This window comes from Agelaius phoeniceus, chromosome 33, assembly GCF_051311805.1.
Source record: "Agelaius phoeniceus isolate bAgePho1 chromosome 33, bAgePho1.hap1, whole genome shotgun sequence".
Lineage (NCBI taxonomy): Eukaryota > Metazoa > Chordata > Aves > Passeriformes > Icteridae > Agelaius > Agelaius phoeniceus.
The window spans coordinates 2,268,157-2,286,292 of NC_135297.1; the positions used below are offsets into that span (position 1 = coordinate 2,268,157).

Consider the following 18,136-nt stretch of genomic DNA (forward strand, 5'->3'; position numbering starts at 1 on the left):
TCACCTGAGGAAAGATCTTCACAGCCCTGTGCATGGTGAGTGTGTGGGTGCAGGGCAATGTCCCCTGTGCTCCTGGAGGGATCTCCTGAAGCCAGCACACCCCAGAGCCTGGGGGATGTGTCAGGAGGACTCTCCCAGTTTCTCTGTGGCACAGGAGCAGGAGGAGGAGGAGGAGGGGGAGGATGTGCTGCAGAGCGGGGCTGCCCTGGGCACCGTCAGAGGGACAGGGCAGGACGGCTCCTGCTGCCAGGGACGGCTGCAGGGGCTGAAGCTGGGGCTGCAGCCAGGGCTGCCCAGGGCTGTCCTGCAGAGCAGCTCCTGCAGCCCTCAGGGCTCTTGGCCAGCCCAGGGCATGTGCCACCTGCCAGGGGCAGCTCTCAGCCTGCCTGGCAGCTCCCCATGGACGCTGCAGGGGAGAAGTTCCAGCTGCAAGGAGCCACCCCCATCAGGGCAGATTCCTCCTGCTCTGGAGATGGTGCTGCATGGCCAGGGCTGCTCTCAGCTTTCTCCTAATGGGAAGGGAAAGGGGCTGTCAGCTTTGGCTGTGTCCCTGAGCCTCCTGCACTGTCAGCCTGGGCATCAGCAGATGGGCCTCAGATCTCCCTCAGAAAGTGCCTCCTCAGCCTCCTCTCCCTACACACAGCAGCAGCAGCACCTTGGCTTGCAGCATCTCTGTTTGTCTGGCCTGCCCTTAAGGCCCTGCTGCCAGGGAGATGCCCCTGGGCAGTGCCCTGTGCTGGGAGGGGTCTGCAGGGCAGAGCTGAGCCCCCAGGGCTGGGCTGGGCTCTGGCAGCACTGGCAGGGACAAGGCTTGGATAGAGAGAAACAGCTCCCAGCAGGCACAACTCCAGGCAGCAGAGGGCCAGAGCAACCCTTGGTATCCCATCCTGTCCCACTGCACAGGGAAAGAGAAAAGGGCTTAGAGAAACTGACTTTAGAAATCTAGTCTTTAAAAACTCCACTTTATTTTTCAAGCACATTTTAATTTCAATCATGCTGAACTAGAGGGAGGTGTAATGATCAAATGGCACCTGTGTGGTTCCAGTAGTTCTGACTGCACTGGGGCACAGGGAGCCCTGTTTTCCTTGTGGGCTTCCCTAGGGTTCAGGCTGAGAGCAATGCTGAAGATGAATCAGTAATTCAGCAGCACAAACCCATGCTCAAAAATAAAAATATTGAGTGAAGTGGCCCCACAGGTAAAGTAGTTTTGAGGGAATTCCTAAAATAACCCCATAGGATTAACTCAAAGAGCTTGTCAATGTCTTGTTTCAACAGTCCACCATGCCCAGAATGAAGAAATGTCCAACAGCAGCTCCATCAGGCATTTCCTCCTGCTGGCATTGGCAGACACGCGGCAGCTGCAGCTCCTGCACTTCTGCCTCTTGCTGGGCATCTCCCTGGCTGCCCTCCTGGGCAACGGCCTCATCATCAGCGCCGTAGCCTGCGGCCACCACCTGCACACACCCATGTTCTTCTTCCTGCTCAACCTGGCCCTCAGCGACCTGGGCTCCATCTGCACCACTGTCCCCAAAGCCATGCACAATTCCCTCTGGAACACCAGCACCATCTCCTACTCAGCATGTGCAGCACAGGTTTTCTTTTTTCTTTTCTTTATGTCAACAGAATTTTCCCTCCTGACCGTCATGTGCTACGACCGCTACGTGTCCATCTGCAAACCCCTGCACTACGGGACCCTCCTGGGCAGCAGAGCTTGTGCCCACATGGCAGCAGCTGCCTGGGCCAGTGCCTTTCTCAATGCTCTGCTGAACACAGCCAATACATTTTCCCTGCCCCTGTGCCATGGCAATGCCCTGGGCCAGTTCTTCTGTGAGGTGCCCCAGATTCTCAAGCTCTCCTGCTCACACTCCAAACTCAGGGAACTTGGGATTGTTGTGGTTGGTGTCTGTGTAGTTTCTGGCTGTTTTGTGTTCATGGTTTTCTCCTATGTGCAGATCTTCAGGGCTGTGCTGAGCATCCCCTCTGAGCAGGGACGGCACAAAGCCTTTTCCACCTGCCTCCCTCACCTGGCCGTGGTCTCTTTGTTTGTCAGCACTGGCATTTTTGCCTACCTGAAGCCCCCCTCCATCTCCTCCCCATCCCTGGATCTGGCAGTGTCAGTTCTGTACTCGGTGGTGCCTCCAGCCCTGAACCCCCTCATCTACAGCCTGAGGAACCAGGAGCTCAAGGCTTCCATGTGGGCACTGATGACTGGACGCTTTCGGAAACATTAAACTGCTAGCTGGTTTCTGCCAATCACTTGTAATAAAAGTAATGTCTGATACTACTTGGGTTTGGTGGTTAATTTGTTCTTCCCTTTTTATTTGTTTTAGTTTTTTAAAATTGCAACAAAGGAAAGTCATTGTTTCTGCCATTTCTCATTTGGTTTCTCTCCACCTTCACTGTGGCTGCAGGTTGTGCCAATGAGAAGCTGGGCTCTCAGTGGCTTTTAGACAGAATAAAGGATCTCCCAGCAAAGTTCTCCCCTGGAGATTTCCCTTTTGTGCGTTCTCTGGAGCGGCAGCAGCAATGTCTGTGTGCAGAGCTGGGGCAGATCAGGGCTGGCCCAGCAGCTGTGCCCAGCAGCAGCAGCAGGACTTGGTGTTGCCAGTGCTGCTGCCGTGGCCCTGCGCCGCTGCCCTGGTGGCCCTGGTGTTGCTGCAGGGCCTGAGTGCTCTCGGGGCCGGGCACAGCCCTGGGGGTGGCAGTGCCGGGGCTGCAGCAGGGACAGGCCATGGGCACTGCTGGGGCAGCGCTGACGCCTCAGGCCAGGCCCTGGGGGCTCCAGGCTCCTTGCCCAGGCTCTCTCAAGAACACGGCCAGGCCAATGCTCAGCACAGAAACCTCCGTGAGCAGCCCCAGGCTGGCCGTGGGCAGGCTGGGGGCAAACAGCATGGCTGGGGCTCTGCAAGGGCCCTGGGGCAGACGGGAAGGAGCAGCAGAGCAGGGGCAGATCCATCCCCAGTGCGCTGCACAGCCCAGGGCAGCGTCCCAGAGCGTCCTCATGCAGCTGCCAACAACATCCCCCCTCTGCAGCCCTGGCCTCTCCCCCAGCTCACACAGGTGCCCCATCCTTGCAGGCACAGACACGGCAGCACTGGCTCAGCAGCCCCTGTTTGCATTGCACACAGCAGGGGCAGCACCCCCATGCTGTTGCTGTGGGGACATGAACCTGAGGGAGCACAAATGCCATCAGCCCCTGGGGCCAGCAAGGCCTGGGGGACACCAGGGAAACCACTCAGCTTTGTCCTGGCCTCTGCACTCAGCCAGAAAGTTTGTTCCCATCAGCTGGGAGTTTCCTGTCCCACTGCAGACGCTGTTGCTCAGAGCCAGGGCTGCCTGGCAGCCACACCCAAACTGCCCTGAGCATTTCCTTGGCTTCACCTTTGCTTTCTTTCCTCTTTCCTGATCCAGATTTCTTCCTATTGTCCATCCCTGTTCCCTCCCCTGCAAACAGCCCATCCCTGTTTGGCCTTTCCTCTCTGGCCCCACTCCCCATTGCAGTTCCTGGCTTGGCCCCATGGGAACGTCCCTTGGGCAGCAGGATCATCCTACAAGTGCTGCAGGAATTGTCTGCAGGCTCCTGCAGTGCCTGGTGCTGCTCCCTTGCCACAGGCACCCCAGGCCAGGGGGGCACATCTGGGCTGCTGTGTCTGCCTCTGGGGCTCCCTGTTCTGGGCAGTGAGGAGGGGCTGCAGAGGCTCTGCAGGACTGCCAGGATGGGCTTTGGGGCTGCCAGGAGAAGCTGAGGGACCTGGGCTGCTGGAGCTGCTGAAGAGGAGGCCCAGGGCTCCTCCTGCACCTGCTCCAAGGGTGGTTCCAGAGAATCACAGAATCAGCAAGGTTGGAAAAGACCTTGGAGATCATCAAGTCCAACCTGAGCCCTGACACCACCTTGTCTCCCTGAGCCTCCTCTTCTCCAGGATAAACAACCCCAGCTCCCTCAGCCGCTCCTCACAGGACTTGTGTTCCAGACCCCTCCCCAGCCTTGTTGCCCTTCTCTGGACACGCTCCAGCCCCTCCATGGCCTTCCTAAATTGGGGGCCCAGAACTGCACACAGCACTCGAGGTGTGGCCTCACCAGTGCTCAGTACAGGGGAAGAATCCCTGCCCTGCTCCTGCTGGCCACACCATTCCTGATCCAGGCCAGGAGCCATTGGCCTTCTTGCCCACCTGGGCACACTGCTGGCTCATGTCCAGCCTGCTGTCCATCAGTGCCCCCAGGTCCCTTTCTGCCTGGCTGCTCTCCAGCCACTCTGTCCCCAGCCTGTAGCGCTGCAGGGGTTGTTGTGGCCAAAGTGCAGGACCCAGCACCTGGTCTTGTTCAACCTCACCTTGTTGGATTTGGGCCCTGGATCCAGCCTGTCCAGGTCCCTCTGCAGAGCCCTCCTACCCTCCAGCAGATCCACACTCACACCCAGCTTGGTGTCATCTGCAAATTTGCTGATGCTGGACTCAGTCCCCTCATGCAGATCATCAGTGCAGATATTGAAATCCACGCTGGCTGGCTCTGATCCCTGGGCCATCCTGTGGGTGCCCTGTGATGGCACTCAAGGTGATCTGTTCCATACCCTTGCCGGGCACCCAGGTCAGGCTGACAGGCCTGGAGTTCCCCAGCTCCTCCTTCCAGCCCTTCTTGGGGATGGGCTCACATTGGCACCTCCAGTGCTCTGGGACCTCCCTGCTGAGCCAGGACTGATGGTAAATGATGGAGAGCAGCTTGGGGAGCTCATCCACAGCTCCCTCATCCCTCTGGGATGGATCCCATCTGCTCCCAGAGACACCTGTGAGCATCTGAGTGGCTCAGCAGGTCCCCAGCTGCTTCCTCCTGGATTCCAGGGGGGCTGTTCTGCTCCCTGTGCCCATCTACAGCTCAGGAGAACACTTGCCCTGAGGACAAGTGGTCTGATTGTTGAAAATTGAGATACACAAGGTGTTAAGCAGCTCAGCTTTTTCCTCATCTTTGGTAACCATATGTCTCCAATAAGGGATGGAGGTTCTCCTTAGCCCTCCTTTTGCCATTAATATATCTACTAAATAATTTTTATTATCCTTCACAGAAGTGGCCAGGTTCAGCCCGAATTGAGCTTCACCTCTCTAATTTTCTTTCTGCATGATCTAACAACATCCTTAAAAACGTTCTGAGTTTCCTGCTCCTCTATCCAGAGGTCATGCACCCTAATTTTAACCTTGAGTTCCTGGAAAATGCTCCCTGCCCGGCCAGGCCAGGCATTTTCCCTGCTAGCTCACTTTGGGCACAGAGGGACAGGCTGTTCCTGCTCCTTCAAAATTTCTTTCTTGAAGGGTGTCCATCCATCCTGGAATCCTTTGTTTTTAATGGCTGTTTCCCTTTAAAAAATCAGTACCTGATTTGGTACTCCCCAAATCAATCCTGAACAGGCCAAAGTCTGCTCTCTGTAACTCCAGTGTAGAAGATTTGTTGATCTTTCACAGAATATTTAAAGACTCAATAATTTCATGGTCACTGTGCCCCGAACAGCCTCTGACCACCACATCTCCCTCCAGCCCTTCTCTGTTTGTGACCAGCAGGAGACAGAGCTTTCCTTGGCAGTGGGAATTGCAGGAAACCTCCCCAAGGTGAAGTTTGGAAGCTTCAGGCTGGAGCCGAGGAGAAAGCAAAGTCCCTCGCAGGGCAGAATGTTGGTGCTGGAGGTGTGGCAGCGTGAGGCTGGGCCATGGCCGGGCTCTGTGTGCCTGGAGCTGGCAGCGCTGGGTGCAGGGAGCCCAGGGAGGGCACAGAAACGCTGGGTGAGAAATGCTGGGGGACAGCAAGATGGGCGAGTGCAGCTGGCCAGGGCAGAGGAGCAGCACGCCCAGGGGCCACAGCCTGCAGGACAGATGGCCAAGGGCTGGGCAGGGCTGGCAGGGCCACAGGCAGCCAGGCCTTTGTGCCCTGGGCTCGGGCAGCGCCTCTGGAGGCCCCACAGGAGGAACTTTCCTGGCAGGGGCTGCACTTTGCTTCTCCCTCGGCCTCCCTGGGGAGGCTGGCAGGGGCTGCAGGTTGATGCCCTTTGTCCTTGCTGCCCCTCACATCCCCCTGGCCCACCAAGAGCCCCGAGGCAGCCGTGAGGGACAGGCCCTGCTGGCCCAGGCTAGGCTCAGGCCTTGGCCTTTCTGCTTCCTGCAGCCAAGCCAGGCCTTGCTCAGCACTGCAGTTCCCTGCTCAGAGCCTTGGGCTCCCTGCAATCCTGGCCTCAAGGATCTGCTCTCACCAGGCCCTGGGCAGCCTTTGGCCCTCCCTGCCCTCACTGGGGCCCAGCCATGCTCCAAGGCACTTGGAGTTTTGCTGCTGACTCCTTGAGCAGCTTCTTCATCCTTCTCTCCATGCCTGAGGCTCCTGGACCCAGCCCCGAATCCACCATGGGGCTGATTAAAATACAGAAAGCCCTCAGGAGTTCTTTGTCTCCTTTCCATTGTTTTCCAGTCTCCAGGACTTGTGCAGTGATTGGAGTCAGTTTGGAGTTCTCTTCAGGAGGGAGATTCCAAAGTGCACATCATGGCTTTTGGTTTAGTCAAGGAAATATTTTTTTACTTTTCATTTCAGAGAAGAGGTGACAGAACCATTCCCCAGGTGATCTTGATGCTGAATGTCTCCTCAGGAGGTCTGGGCAGGGAGAAGAGTGAGCCCCTTGCAGGCTGAGCCTGTTTGGACAACCGGCTCCTCACCCCCAGCCTCACCATGTCTGACAACGCCCACCTGGGACTGGCATCCAAACATAGAAAAAACAAATTTAAGCATTTTTCCTTATAAATAAAATTGTATTAATAATAAATTATAATAATATTATTCTAATATATGATAGTATTAGACAATATTTTTGTTGCCTAATTTTAATATTTATATTAAAAAATTGATACATTTTTAGCAACCAAGAAAATTATTAAGCATTGGTTCTAAGGAACACAATTCTCTTCATCAATTAATTAATCTCTATTGGCTATGTATTTCTTCTGCTTTATAGTAAATAGTAATATTTGTAGTACTTTTGGCATAATTTTTATCATCTTTTCCTCTGATGGGGTCAAAGGGGGGCCACTTTGGGATCCCTGGAGACATTTCTGGGGCACATTTGGGGCAGTTTTGGGTCTGGGGAGGGAATTCAGAGAGAACTTGAGGGCCTGGAGGACACTTGGGGAAGCCGGGTGGGCACTTGGAGGGGCACTCAGGGATTCTGAGGGACAGTTCGGGGTCCGGGGCAGCACTTGGGGGTCCAGGGGGGCCCTTGGAGGTCAGGGAGGGGAATTTGGGGCCCTTCAGGGTCTGGGCAGGCCCTTGGGGGGGCTCTGACAGGGCTCTCTGGGCCGCGGGGGGTGATGGGAGTTGTAGGCGCGGGTATCATACGGTTTAACGGGGCCGCGGAGCATCACGGGAGTTCTTGGCGCAGCTGCAATGGCTCTCGGAGGGGCGCGGGGCATGACGGGAGATGAAGTCCCGGCTGGAATAGCGCTGGACGTCCGCCGCGGAGCATGCGGGGAGCTGTAGTCCCGGAAGTGGTTTGAAAACGATGTTTGGGGGTCCGGGAAGGCTCTTGGGGGACACTTTTGCATCTGAGCCGCGACTTGAAGTCCTCGGTGGGAACGTAAACGGTTCCGGAGCCCTTGAGGGGAGCTCGGGGAGCTCTAACCGGGCTCTTTAGGGCGCGGGGCACGGCAGGAGTTTTAGGCGCGGGACTGTGTTCTGAGGGGCTCTGGTGCCACGGGGGATGAGTGGAGATGAATTCCCAGAAGTGGCTGTACCGGGCATCTGTGGGGTCAGGAGCACTGAGGGGGGCGAGGGACGCTTTTGGGGGGTCCCGAATGGGCGCTGAGGGGGCACTGAGGGATCCTGGACGGTCTGGGGGACACTTATGCAACAGATGGGGGGAGATCCCGGGGTTCAGTGCAGCGCGGGGCAGGACGGGAGTTGTAGTCCCGGCTGCAATTGGGCTGTTTTCGGCCGTGGGGAATGACGGGAGTTGTAGGCAAAAAGAAAAGATGGCGTCCACCTAAGCACCGCTCTCAGGCCCGGATCCCTGGTGCTGATTGGCTGCTGGTGGTGATGGGCAGGAGCCATAGCAAATGGCATGCGGTGGAGGAGGGACCGGCCCATTCACCCTCCTTCAGTCCCTCCCAGTACAGACCAGTATAACCCCAGTAAAGCCCCCTTCATCCTAAGTTGAAATCAGTACAACCCCAGTGCCCCTCCAGTCCCTCCCATTACAGCCCAGTCCCTCCCAATACACCTGAGTTCATTCCCAGTCCCTTCCAGTTCCCCCCAATGTCATCCACAGGATGCCCCATTGTCCCCTGTTTGTCCCAGTATCTCCCAGTATGTCCCAGACTGTCTCAGTGCACCCCCACAGTCCCTCCCAGCCCACCCAGATCCTCCCTTTAGTATTCCTCGTGTCCCCAGGTTGTCCCAGTCCTCCCCAGTGTCACTCCCAGTATGTCCCAGTGTCTCCCACAGCGTTCCCAGTGTTCCCCAGTATGTCCCAGTCCTCCCCAGTGTTTCCAAGGACAGTTTAATTTCGCACGGTTGCCATGGCAGCCAAACCCAGCAGTGGGGTCAGTGCAGTGCCCATGGCCACAGCTCCTTGCAGTGGCCCAGTGCAGCTTGGGCTGCTGATCCACCCTCACAGCTGGCCCAGGGCAGCTCTGCAGTGGCTTTGGTGGCACCTGGGGCTGGCACACACCTGAGCAGTGTGTCTGTTTGCAGTGGGGAAACTCAGGAGTTTCAGATTGCATCAAAAAAACCCCAAAAAGTGAAAACCCCTCTTAGGCTGGGTGCAGCCAGCTCTCCAAGCACAGCAGGTCCCAGGGGAGTGAGGACAGACAGGACGGGGCTGGGCAATGTGGAGCAAGGTTGTCCACACTGGGTCAGAGCTCCAGGCACAGCTTCTGTGAGCAGGCCACAGCTCCAGAGGAGAGACCCTGGGTAAATATCAATCACAGAATGCTGCAATCACCTCTGCTCTATAGAGAAATAAAATAAAATATACCGTTTGAAATTTGAAATGTGTATTTCTTACAAGTTCTTTGAAATCTTTCTCCATGACTGGAATAGGAAAACTTTAATGACCCTCTCAGGGCATTGATGTTGTTTACATCAGACTCAGTCCCTGAGAGTGTCTTCAAAAAACATCTCAAGAACTCAAACTTAAATTGAAATTCTGAAGTTTTTTAAAGTTTTAATGGGTCCCACAGAGGTACACGACTGGGAAAGTGTCCCCAGGTTCCAGTTAGAACAGAACACTGCAGGCAGTGATGACAGCTGGGGACAAACAAGGCCAAGGTGTCTCTGGTGCTGAGCAAAGCTGGATGTGTTTGAGGAATGCCAAGGGCCAAGGCCTGAGCCCCAGGGCCTGGCCAGGCAGATGCTGTCCCTCCCTCCTTGCTCAGGGCTCTTGCCTGGATGGGCATTGGCATGTGGGGATGTGCAATGCCAAGAGCAGGGGCATGGGGCGGCCTCTGCCAGGCTGCTGAGCAGGGACAAGGAGGCCATGAGACCCCAGGCCTGCAAGGGTCACTTGTCTCCTGCTCCTGCCTCAGGCCCAGGCCCAGCAGCCATGGCCAAAGTGCTGCCCAAGTTGGCTCTGGCAGGGCTGTCTTGCAGCTGATGCCCATGCCTGTGCCCTGTGCAGCCCAGGCTGTCCTACGGTGTCCCTGCCCTGCACCTCTGTCCCTGCAGGCTGTCGGCATCCCCCGGCTGCCCCACCTGGCTGGGCCCTTCCTTTGCTGACAGCTCTGCCTCCTGCCTGCCTCTGCCTGCCCACACAAAGCCTTGGGCTGATACCAAAAGGGTTCATTCCATTTTTACCCTGCCTGGGAACTTTCAGCACAGGAACAAGGCATGCAGGGGCTGCTTTCCCAGCAAGGGTGGTTGGAAGAGAAGAAGAAGACATCTGGCTCAAGGGTGCAGGGGTAGAGAAAACAAGGAGCGAATCTGGGAACTTGGGGTGGGTTTTATGGAAATGGGTAATTTGTAATTGGCATTTAGTGACTGTATATAAGCAACACACTGGTAGAATTACATGTCCCTGTAAGGTAAGGAATTATCCCATGTTGGACCTTAGGCCTGAATAAATGATACCTTCTCAAACACCAAATTAGTGTTATGGAGTCCTATTCTGATATTTTGGACATTTGGTTACAGCAGAGGCTGACAGAACCAAGGAGTCAGCTGTGACACTCTGGAACCCCATGGAACAAAGAGTCCATTGTGATGCAGTGGAACCCCATGGAACCAAAAGTCCATTGTATCAGAGCAAGGCCTCAGGGAACCAAGGAGACCATTGCTGACAGTGTGGAAGCTCCTGGAGCCATGGAGTCATTGTGACAGTGTGGGGCTGCATGGAACCAATGGTCCATTGTGACACTGCAGAACCTTCTGGAATCAATGGGATCATGTTATGCTCTGGAACCTCATGGAACAAAGGATCCATGGTGACACTGCAGTGCTCAGACCATTGTTGACAGTGTGAAAGCTCTTGGAACCAAAGTCCATTGTGACACAGCAAGGCCTCCTGGAACCAAGGGTCCCTTGTGGCTCTGTGGGGCTTCCCAGAACCAAGGAGACCATTTGGACACTGTGGGGCCTCATGGAACCACCTGGCACTGTGACACAGCAGGGCCACACGGAGCCAAGGGGCCACTGAGACCCTGAGGAACCTCATGGAACCAAAGGTCCATTGTTACACTGTGGAACCAATGAGACCATGGTGACACCATGGTGCCCCATGGAACCAAGGAGCCATTCTGATTCTGCTTTGCCTCATGGAGCCAAGGGGCCACCATGACACTGCAGGGCCTTGTGGAACTAAGGCAGCCTTGTGACACTGCAGGGCCCTTGGAACCAAGGGTCCATTGGGAGATTGCAGGGCCTCATGGAACCATGGAGAACAGTCTGACCCTTCAGAACCCATTGGAACCAAGGGGCCATTGTGACACTGCAGGGCCTCGTGGAATCAAGGGGACCACAGTGACACTGTGGCGCTCCATGGGACAAAGGGGCCATTCTGACACTGTGGAACCAAGGAGACCATTGCTCTGCTATGGGACATCATGGAACCAAGGGGGCCATTGTGACACAGCAAAGCCTCATGGAACCAAGGGCACAATAGTGACACTGTGGGGGTCCATGGGACCAAGGGGGGATTCTTAAAGTGCAGGACCAAGGAGACCACTGTGACACTCTGGGGCATCATGGAACCAAAATCCATTTTGACACAGGAGGGTCTCATGGAACCATGGAGGCCATTTTCACACTTTGAGGCCTGGTGAAACCAAAGGGCCATTGTGGCACTTTGTGTCCCCATGGAACCAAGGAGTCCATTGTGACACTATGAGGCCCTGTTGGGCCAAAGGGCAATTGTGGCCCTGTGTGGCACCACAGATCCAAGGGACCATTGTGACCCTACAGGGCCCCATGGAACTAAGGATTCATGGAAAAATGTGGGACTCATGGAACCAAAGGTCCATTGTGACATTGTGGGGCCTCATGGAACTAAGGGGGGACACTTGTGACGCTGTGGGTCCCAGTGGAAGCAAGGGGCCAGTGTGACACAGCTGGGCCTCATGCAGCCAAGGGGCCACTGGGATCCTAAGGAGCCCAAAAGAACCAAGGGGCCATTGTGACACTCTGCAGCTATGGAGAGCCTGAGAGGCATTCCCTGGGTTAGGGAGACACAAGAAGCTTCCCTCAAAAGCTGTTTGACCTCATTGGCTCCTTCCCCTTCTTCTGTGTCCCTCAGCCACTCCCTCCCCATTCCCCCATTGGCCCCCATCTTTGTACTGCCCCCATGGCACTGATCAGCCCCTTCCTCTGGAGATATAGAAACCTGGACTCCCCCCAGGAGTCCTGCCTTGTGACCCTGAACATCTCACTGCATGGCTGAATCAAACATCTGTGGATCCCATGCAAAGGCCCTTTGTGCTTCCCTACCCTGGGCTTTATTAGCAGCTATTCCAGCTGCAACAATGGTCCATCATGGCAGTGTGGATCCAAGGACACCATGGTGACACTGTGGGACCTCATGGATCCAAGGGGCCATTGTGACACTGAAGAACTTCATGGAACCCAGGGTCCATTGGGACACAGCAGGGCCTCATTGGAACAAAGGAACCATTGCTGACAGTACAGAAACTCATGGAACCAAGGGGCCGTGGTGACACAGCAGGGCCACATGGAACCCAGGAGACCAGTGACATTTAGGGACCTCATGGAACCAGGGTCCATTATGACACTGCAGAAACAAGGAGACCATTGTTGATGCTATGGAAGCTCACGGAACCAAGCAGCCATTGTGACACTCCAGGGCCTCGTTGAACCAGGCAGACCATTGTGACACCACAGAACCTCATGGCACTGAGGGTTTATCGTGACACAGCAGGGCCCATGGAGCCGATTGTCCATTGTGACAATGAGGATCTGAGGAGACCATGGTGACACCATGGAAGCTCATGGAGCCATGGGGCCATTGTGACAAAGCAAGGCCTTGTGGAACCAAGGAGACCATTGTGACATCATGGAACCTTGTGGAACCAAGGAGACCATTGTGACATCATGGAACCTTGTGGAACCAAGGGTCCATTGTTACAGTCCAGAACCAAGGAGACCATGGTGACAGTACAGAACCTCACGGGACCAAGATGCCATTGTTATGCACTGGGGCTTCATGGAACCAAGGAACCACTGTGACATAGCAGGGACACATGGAACCAATGGTCCTTGGAGATACTGCAGATCCAAGGAGACCATGGTGATGCTGTGGAACCTCATGGAACCAAGGGGCCATTGTGACACTCTGGGGCCCCCTGGAACCAAATATTCATGGTGACACAGCGGGGCTGCTTGGGACCAATTTTCCATTGTGACCCTGCAGATCCAAGAGACCAGGGTGACACTGTGGCAGTTGATGGAACCAAGGGGCTGTTGTGACACACCAAGGCCTCGTGGAGCCAAGGAGAGCATTGAGGCAGTGCAGAACCAAGGAGGCCATTTTGACAGTACGGAACCCAATGGAACCAAGGGTCCATTGTTCTACAGCAGGGCCTCATGGAACCAAGGGGCCATTGTGAAACTGTGGGGCATAATGGAGCCAAGGACACCACTGATACTGAAATCTGCTGGATAGAAAATCCTGAACAGTTTTGAGTATTTGAAAGTAGGTATTCTTTATTACAGCATGGTGGTCACTTGGGCCATCCTTCCTCCATTCAAGTGCACTGAGCATTGAATGAACAGGGTTTTTATCACACACACTCATTATGTATCCTTTAGCTAACCCTACTTCCTTTGAGTTTATTTGACATAGTTGCACCCCTTATCACAAGTCCTTTTATGGTTCTTTGCGGTCTGTCTTCAACATCCAGTGTCCTTTTTAGGTGGCTGTTCCTTGACCCCCACTTTTGAGTAAGGGCAATATTATTGTTCTGCATAACTTCTGCTTTGTCAGCCTTGCAGAGCTGAGCTGGCATCCTGCTTGCATTTTGTGTGGCTTCTGTTTACCAGAGGCACATCCTCAATCAGTTTCTCCAAGGCTGTGCTGTTCTGTTCTACTGTCCTTGACAAGAGTAAATGTTGTTCTGTTCTCCTGTCCTTGTCTCAGTGCTCGCCCCGCATGAGGCGTCTGCAACCCCCCCAAACGATGGGCCTGGGGTGGGCAAGTGTTCCTGGGGAACAGGGATGGGACAGCTGGGCTGGACTGACCCAAGGGATGTTCCAATCCATGTCACACCATGATCAGCAATCACCTGAGAGAAGTGGGGGGCAAGGGGGGGTAGGGGATTAATTTCTTTTCTAAGACATGGTTCTTTCAAAACAGCACCAACACATACAGAATCCTCTCCTGCCACAGGGTAGTAAAACATTTTCTGCTGATGGGAGATTTCCTGAGGATTTGCTTTTCTTCCATTTGTACCCTTTTCTTTCTGTGGTTGGTTTGTTTGCGGGGTTTTTGTGTTGTTGTGGGTCTGTCGTGCTTTTTTTTTTTTTTTTTTAATTTGGTTTGGGGTTTTTTTGGTTTGGTTTGGGTTTTTCTGTATTGAACTGCTTTTTTTCTGATGCATAGGTTTTCTTGTCCTTTCTTGTGGCTTGCTTGGCACCTGATGGGAGGACAAATTTACCCAACTCTGTCATCTTGCCCAATTATGTATTGCAGTCACCATTAACTAGATGAGTTCAGTCACAGACTCTCTGCAATTTCGCAGCATCCATAAAGGAATTGAAAGTACATTTCATGCCATTTTAGAGACAATAGAAATATTCCACAGTGGTGGTCAAGGGCTGGTCACTGAGGGATGTCACCAGGGCATGGCTGCCAAGAGGACTCTGTACCATGGATGACATTTGACCCTCATTGTTCAGCCAAATTCCCACCCAGCCCATGTTCCACTCCTTCAGCCCAGCTCTCTCCAGTCTGGCTATGAGGAGACCCCAGCAGACCCTGTCCCAGGCCTGGCTGAAGTCTGGGCACACAACATCCCCTTCTTTTCCCTCCCACGTGGGTTCTGCAGTGCCTGCCCTGTCCTGCCAGTGCCTGGAATGGCTGCAGGAGGATTTGCCACATCCCCTTCCCTGCTGAGCCTGACCAGGCTGTGACTCTCCCAGTCCCCCTCCTTGCCCTGTTTGCAGACTGGTTCCATGTCTGCCCTTCCCAAGTGCCCAGGACCCTCTGGGATGGCTCTGGCCTTTCCAAGGGGTTTGAGAGAGGTCCCACAGTGACACTGCCCAGCCTTCTCAACAGCCCTGACACCAAAGGCCTTTTCCACATCCCTCAGTTCCAGGTCAGTGCCCAGAACATAGCACAGCCCTGTCCACGTCCTCGGGGTGGTTCAAAAGGGAGGCGGCTCTGATTTTTCCCCACAGACCCTCACTCTATCCAATGTCTCTCTGTGCAGTCCATGGCTGCCCTGAGCATTTTTTCCTGGAGCGTCTCTGCCTGGGATATTTCTCTCCCTGCAGTCCTAACCACAACCCAGCAAAGAATCCAGGTGTTTTCCCAGAGGATGTTACTCTCAGAGTGAAGTGGCCTCAAGGCACTGTTTGTGCCACTGGAATTGTGCCACCCCCGGGTGCTGCTGATGGTGTTTGTGCTCACTGGGGTTCATCTCCCCACACACACATCATGCACTGCTGAGATCTCCTCAGCACAGAGCAAACATGGCCTGCTGGCCTGGTCCCTTGGTGTCCCTCCGTGCAGGGACAAACAACCTCCTGCAGGTGGGGAGAGGCCAGTGCTGGCAATGGTGGCTGCAAGGGCTGCTGTGGGACAATTGCCCTGGGCCACCTTCCCAGGCTGTCCCAGAACAAAGACACAGGCCAGGCCCTGCTCTGCTGCTGCCTCAGGTCCATGCCAGGAGCTCTGGCTGTGCCACGACACTGCTGTGAGCCCCCCCTGCACACTCCCCCCTGCCCCAGGCCCTGGGCTTTGCTGGGCCAGGGCATTCCTGGAGCACATTGCTGACAGCAGCTCTGGAGGAGAGCAAAGCCTCCCTGCCCTGCCCTCAGGAGATGCCCTTTGCTGATGGAGCTGCTGTGCTGGAGCCCAGCTGTGTCCCAGCAGTGCCCATGGCCTGGCCCTGCCTGTGGCCACAGCAGGGACACGCAGCAGGACAGGGACCAAGCTGCCAGAGCACTCCGGCCTTACAGCCACAGCAGGGCTGGCAAGGACAGGGTGGAGCTGGGCAGAGCAGAGGGGGAAGAGCCAGGGCCATTGTCCCTGGCTGTGCTGCTCTGCTGGGAGTCTCTTCCCTCCACCTCTGCTCACAGGCACTGCCCCTGCAGGGACAGAGAAGGGCTGAGGTAATGCCTTGGACAGACAAGTCAGGGCAGGCACTTCTTTTTATTTAAATGCCAAGGAAACAAGCCTCTTGCAAGTTTTTGTGTTTCAAAAGAAAGGTAGATATTCATGTAGAAATGCTAAGAGTAATACTGCAGTATTTTGTAAAAAAACACAACAACAGTAGAAAAAAGTTAGCAAATAAAAATGGACAATCAGGGGCAAAAAAAGCTGACATTGTTACATTCTGAAGGCTCTGCAGCAGAAAATGTTTTTGAAATGCTTCTGAAAATACAGTCTCATCAATTTTCTCAGGGCATCCTTGAGCTCCTGGTTCCTCAGGCTGTAGATGAGGGGGTTCAGGGTTGGAGGCACCACCGAGTACAGAACTGACACTGCCAGATCCAGGGATGGGGAGGAGATGGAGGGGGGCTTCAGGTAGGCAAACATGGCAGTGCTGACAAAGAGGGAGACCACAGCCAGGTGAGGGAGGCAGGTGGAAAAGGCTTTGTGCCGTCCCTGCTCAGAGGGGATGCTCAGCACAGCCCTGAAGATCTGCACATAGGAGAAAACCATGAACGCAAAACAACCAAAGGCTAAGGATGCACCAAGCACAATGAGCCCAAGTTCCCTGAGGTAGGATTTGGAGCAGGAGAGCTTGAGGATGTGTGGGATTTCACAGAAGAACTGGCCCAGGGCATTGCCATGGCACAGGGGCAGGGAAAATGTATTGGCCGTGTGAAGCAGAGCATAGAGAAAGGCACTGGCCCAGGCAGCTGCTGCCATGTGGGCACAAGCTCTGCTGCCCAGGAGGGTCCCGTAGTGCAGGGGTTTGCAGATGGACACGTAGCGGTCGTAGCACATGATGGTCAGGAGGGAAAACTCTGCTGACATGAAAAAGACAAACAGAAACACCTGTGCAGCACATGCTGAGTAGGAGATGGTGCTGGTGTTCCAGAGGGAATTGTGCATGGCTTTGGGGACAGTGGTGCAGATGGAGCCCAGGTCGCTGAGGGCCAGGTTGAGCAGGAAGAAGAACATGGGCGTGTGCAGGTGGTGGCCGCAGGCTACGGCGCTGATGATGAGGCCGTTGCCCAGGAGGGCAGCCAGGGAGATGCCCAGCAAGAGGCAGAAGTGCAGGAGCTGCAGCTGCCGCGTGTCTGCCAATGCCAGCAGGAGGAAGTGCCTGATGGAGCTGCTGTTGGACATTTGCTGTCTCCGGACATTGGAACCTTTTGAAGAAGGAATCACAGTAATAATTGAGGGGAGATTTCTCACAGAAAAGTCAAAGCCCTTTCTCACAGACCCTTTCCTGCCACTGAACACCTCCCCCTATGTCTAGGGGACCTTCCTTCACCTTTGTTGCTGGAGCCCTGATTTCTGCTGGCCAATGTTGTGTCAGGAGCTGGACCTTCAGCTGCAGGACACCTGGGAGTCAGCCCTGACCCCCAATCAGTGCAGGGGAACAGTGAGGGCAGGGGCAGTCTGGGTTTCTGAACTTGGACAAAAAATCTTCCAGTAAGGCTGAAGAGTTGCCTGGGTGAAGGGATGGGGATAAGAGAAGGCAGAATAAGAGATTCTGCTGCACCTGAGGAGAAAAGAGAGACCAGGGAGGCAGGAGGGTTGTCTGAGGCTTAGTGCAGACTGAGGGGAGCTGCTCTGTCCCTCTCTCCTGTTCCAGCTGCCCTGGACTTGCACCTTTCTGAAATCAACTCCTGTGTTCCCTGGACAGCCAGGAGACACTGCTGAGAGCAGAGGGATGCCTGGCACAGAAAGTGGCTCCTGCCTTTCCCAGAGTCAGGAGAGTGGGCTCATTGCCAGCCTCCCAGGCTGCCCTGCCCAGAGCTCCCCGGGCACAGGGAGCTGGGACACCCCATTGCTGTGCTCAGCCTGCACAGGAGGAGCCCAAGGGCTGGGCCTGGCCCTGCAGCTGGAACTGCCATTGCAGAGAGCCCCTCAGCAATGCCAGCAGCACCTGGCACTGCAGAAGCCTGCAGACAATTCCTGCAGCACTTGTAGGATGATGCTGCTGCCCAAGGGACGTTCCCATGGTGCCAAGCCAGGAACTGCAATGGGGAGTGGGGCCAGAGAGGAAAGGGCAAACAGGGATGGGCTGTTTGCAGGGGAGGGGACAGTGATGGGCAATAGGAAGAAATCTGGATCAGGTAGAGGAAAGAAAGGAAAGGTGAAGCCAAGGAAATGCTCAGGGCAGTTTGGGGGTGGCTGCCAGGCAGCCCTGGCTCTGAGCAACAGCATCTGCAGTGGGACAGGAAACTCCCAGCTGATGGGAACAAACTTTCTGGCTGAGTGCAGAGGCCAGGACAAAGCTGAGTGGTTTCCCTGGTGTCCCCCAGGCCTTG

At 55.0% G+C, this 18,136-nt stretch overlaps 2 protein-coding genes across 2 annotated transcripts; one reads left to right on the forward strand and one right to left on the reverse strand.

Moving 5' to 3' along the window:
* The first annotated feature begins 1,298 nt into the window (after positions 1 to 1,298).
* On the forward strand, positions 1,299 to 2,231 carry LOC129131967 (olfactory receptor 14A16-like). The gene has a single exon (XM_054650950.2). It carries the CDS (start codon positions 1,299 to 1,301, stop codon positions 2,229 to 2,231), a length of 933 nt encoding a protein of 310 aa, XP_054506925.2.
* Positions 2,232 to 16,016: 13,785 nt separating this feature from the next.
* LOC129131931 (olfactory receptor 14C36-like) lies at positions 16,017 to 16,985 on the reverse strand. The gene has a single exon (XM_054650914.2). The coding sequence runs from the start codon at positions 16,983 to 16,985 to the stop codon at positions 16,017 to 16,019; it is 969 nt and encodes a 322-aa protein (XP_054506889.2).
* Positions 16,986 to 18,136: the final 1,151 nt, after the last annotated feature.

Excerpts from the sequence above, each read along its gene's own strand:
- LOC129131931 (XM_054650914.2), bottom strand. The coding sequence starts at position 16,985 with ATGTCCAACAGCAGCTCCATCAGGCACTTCCTCCTGCTGGCATTGGCA.
- LOC129131967 (XM_054650950.2), top strand. The coding sequence starts at position 1,299 with ATGTCCAACAGCAGCTCCATCAGGCATTTCCTCCTGCTGGCATTGGCA.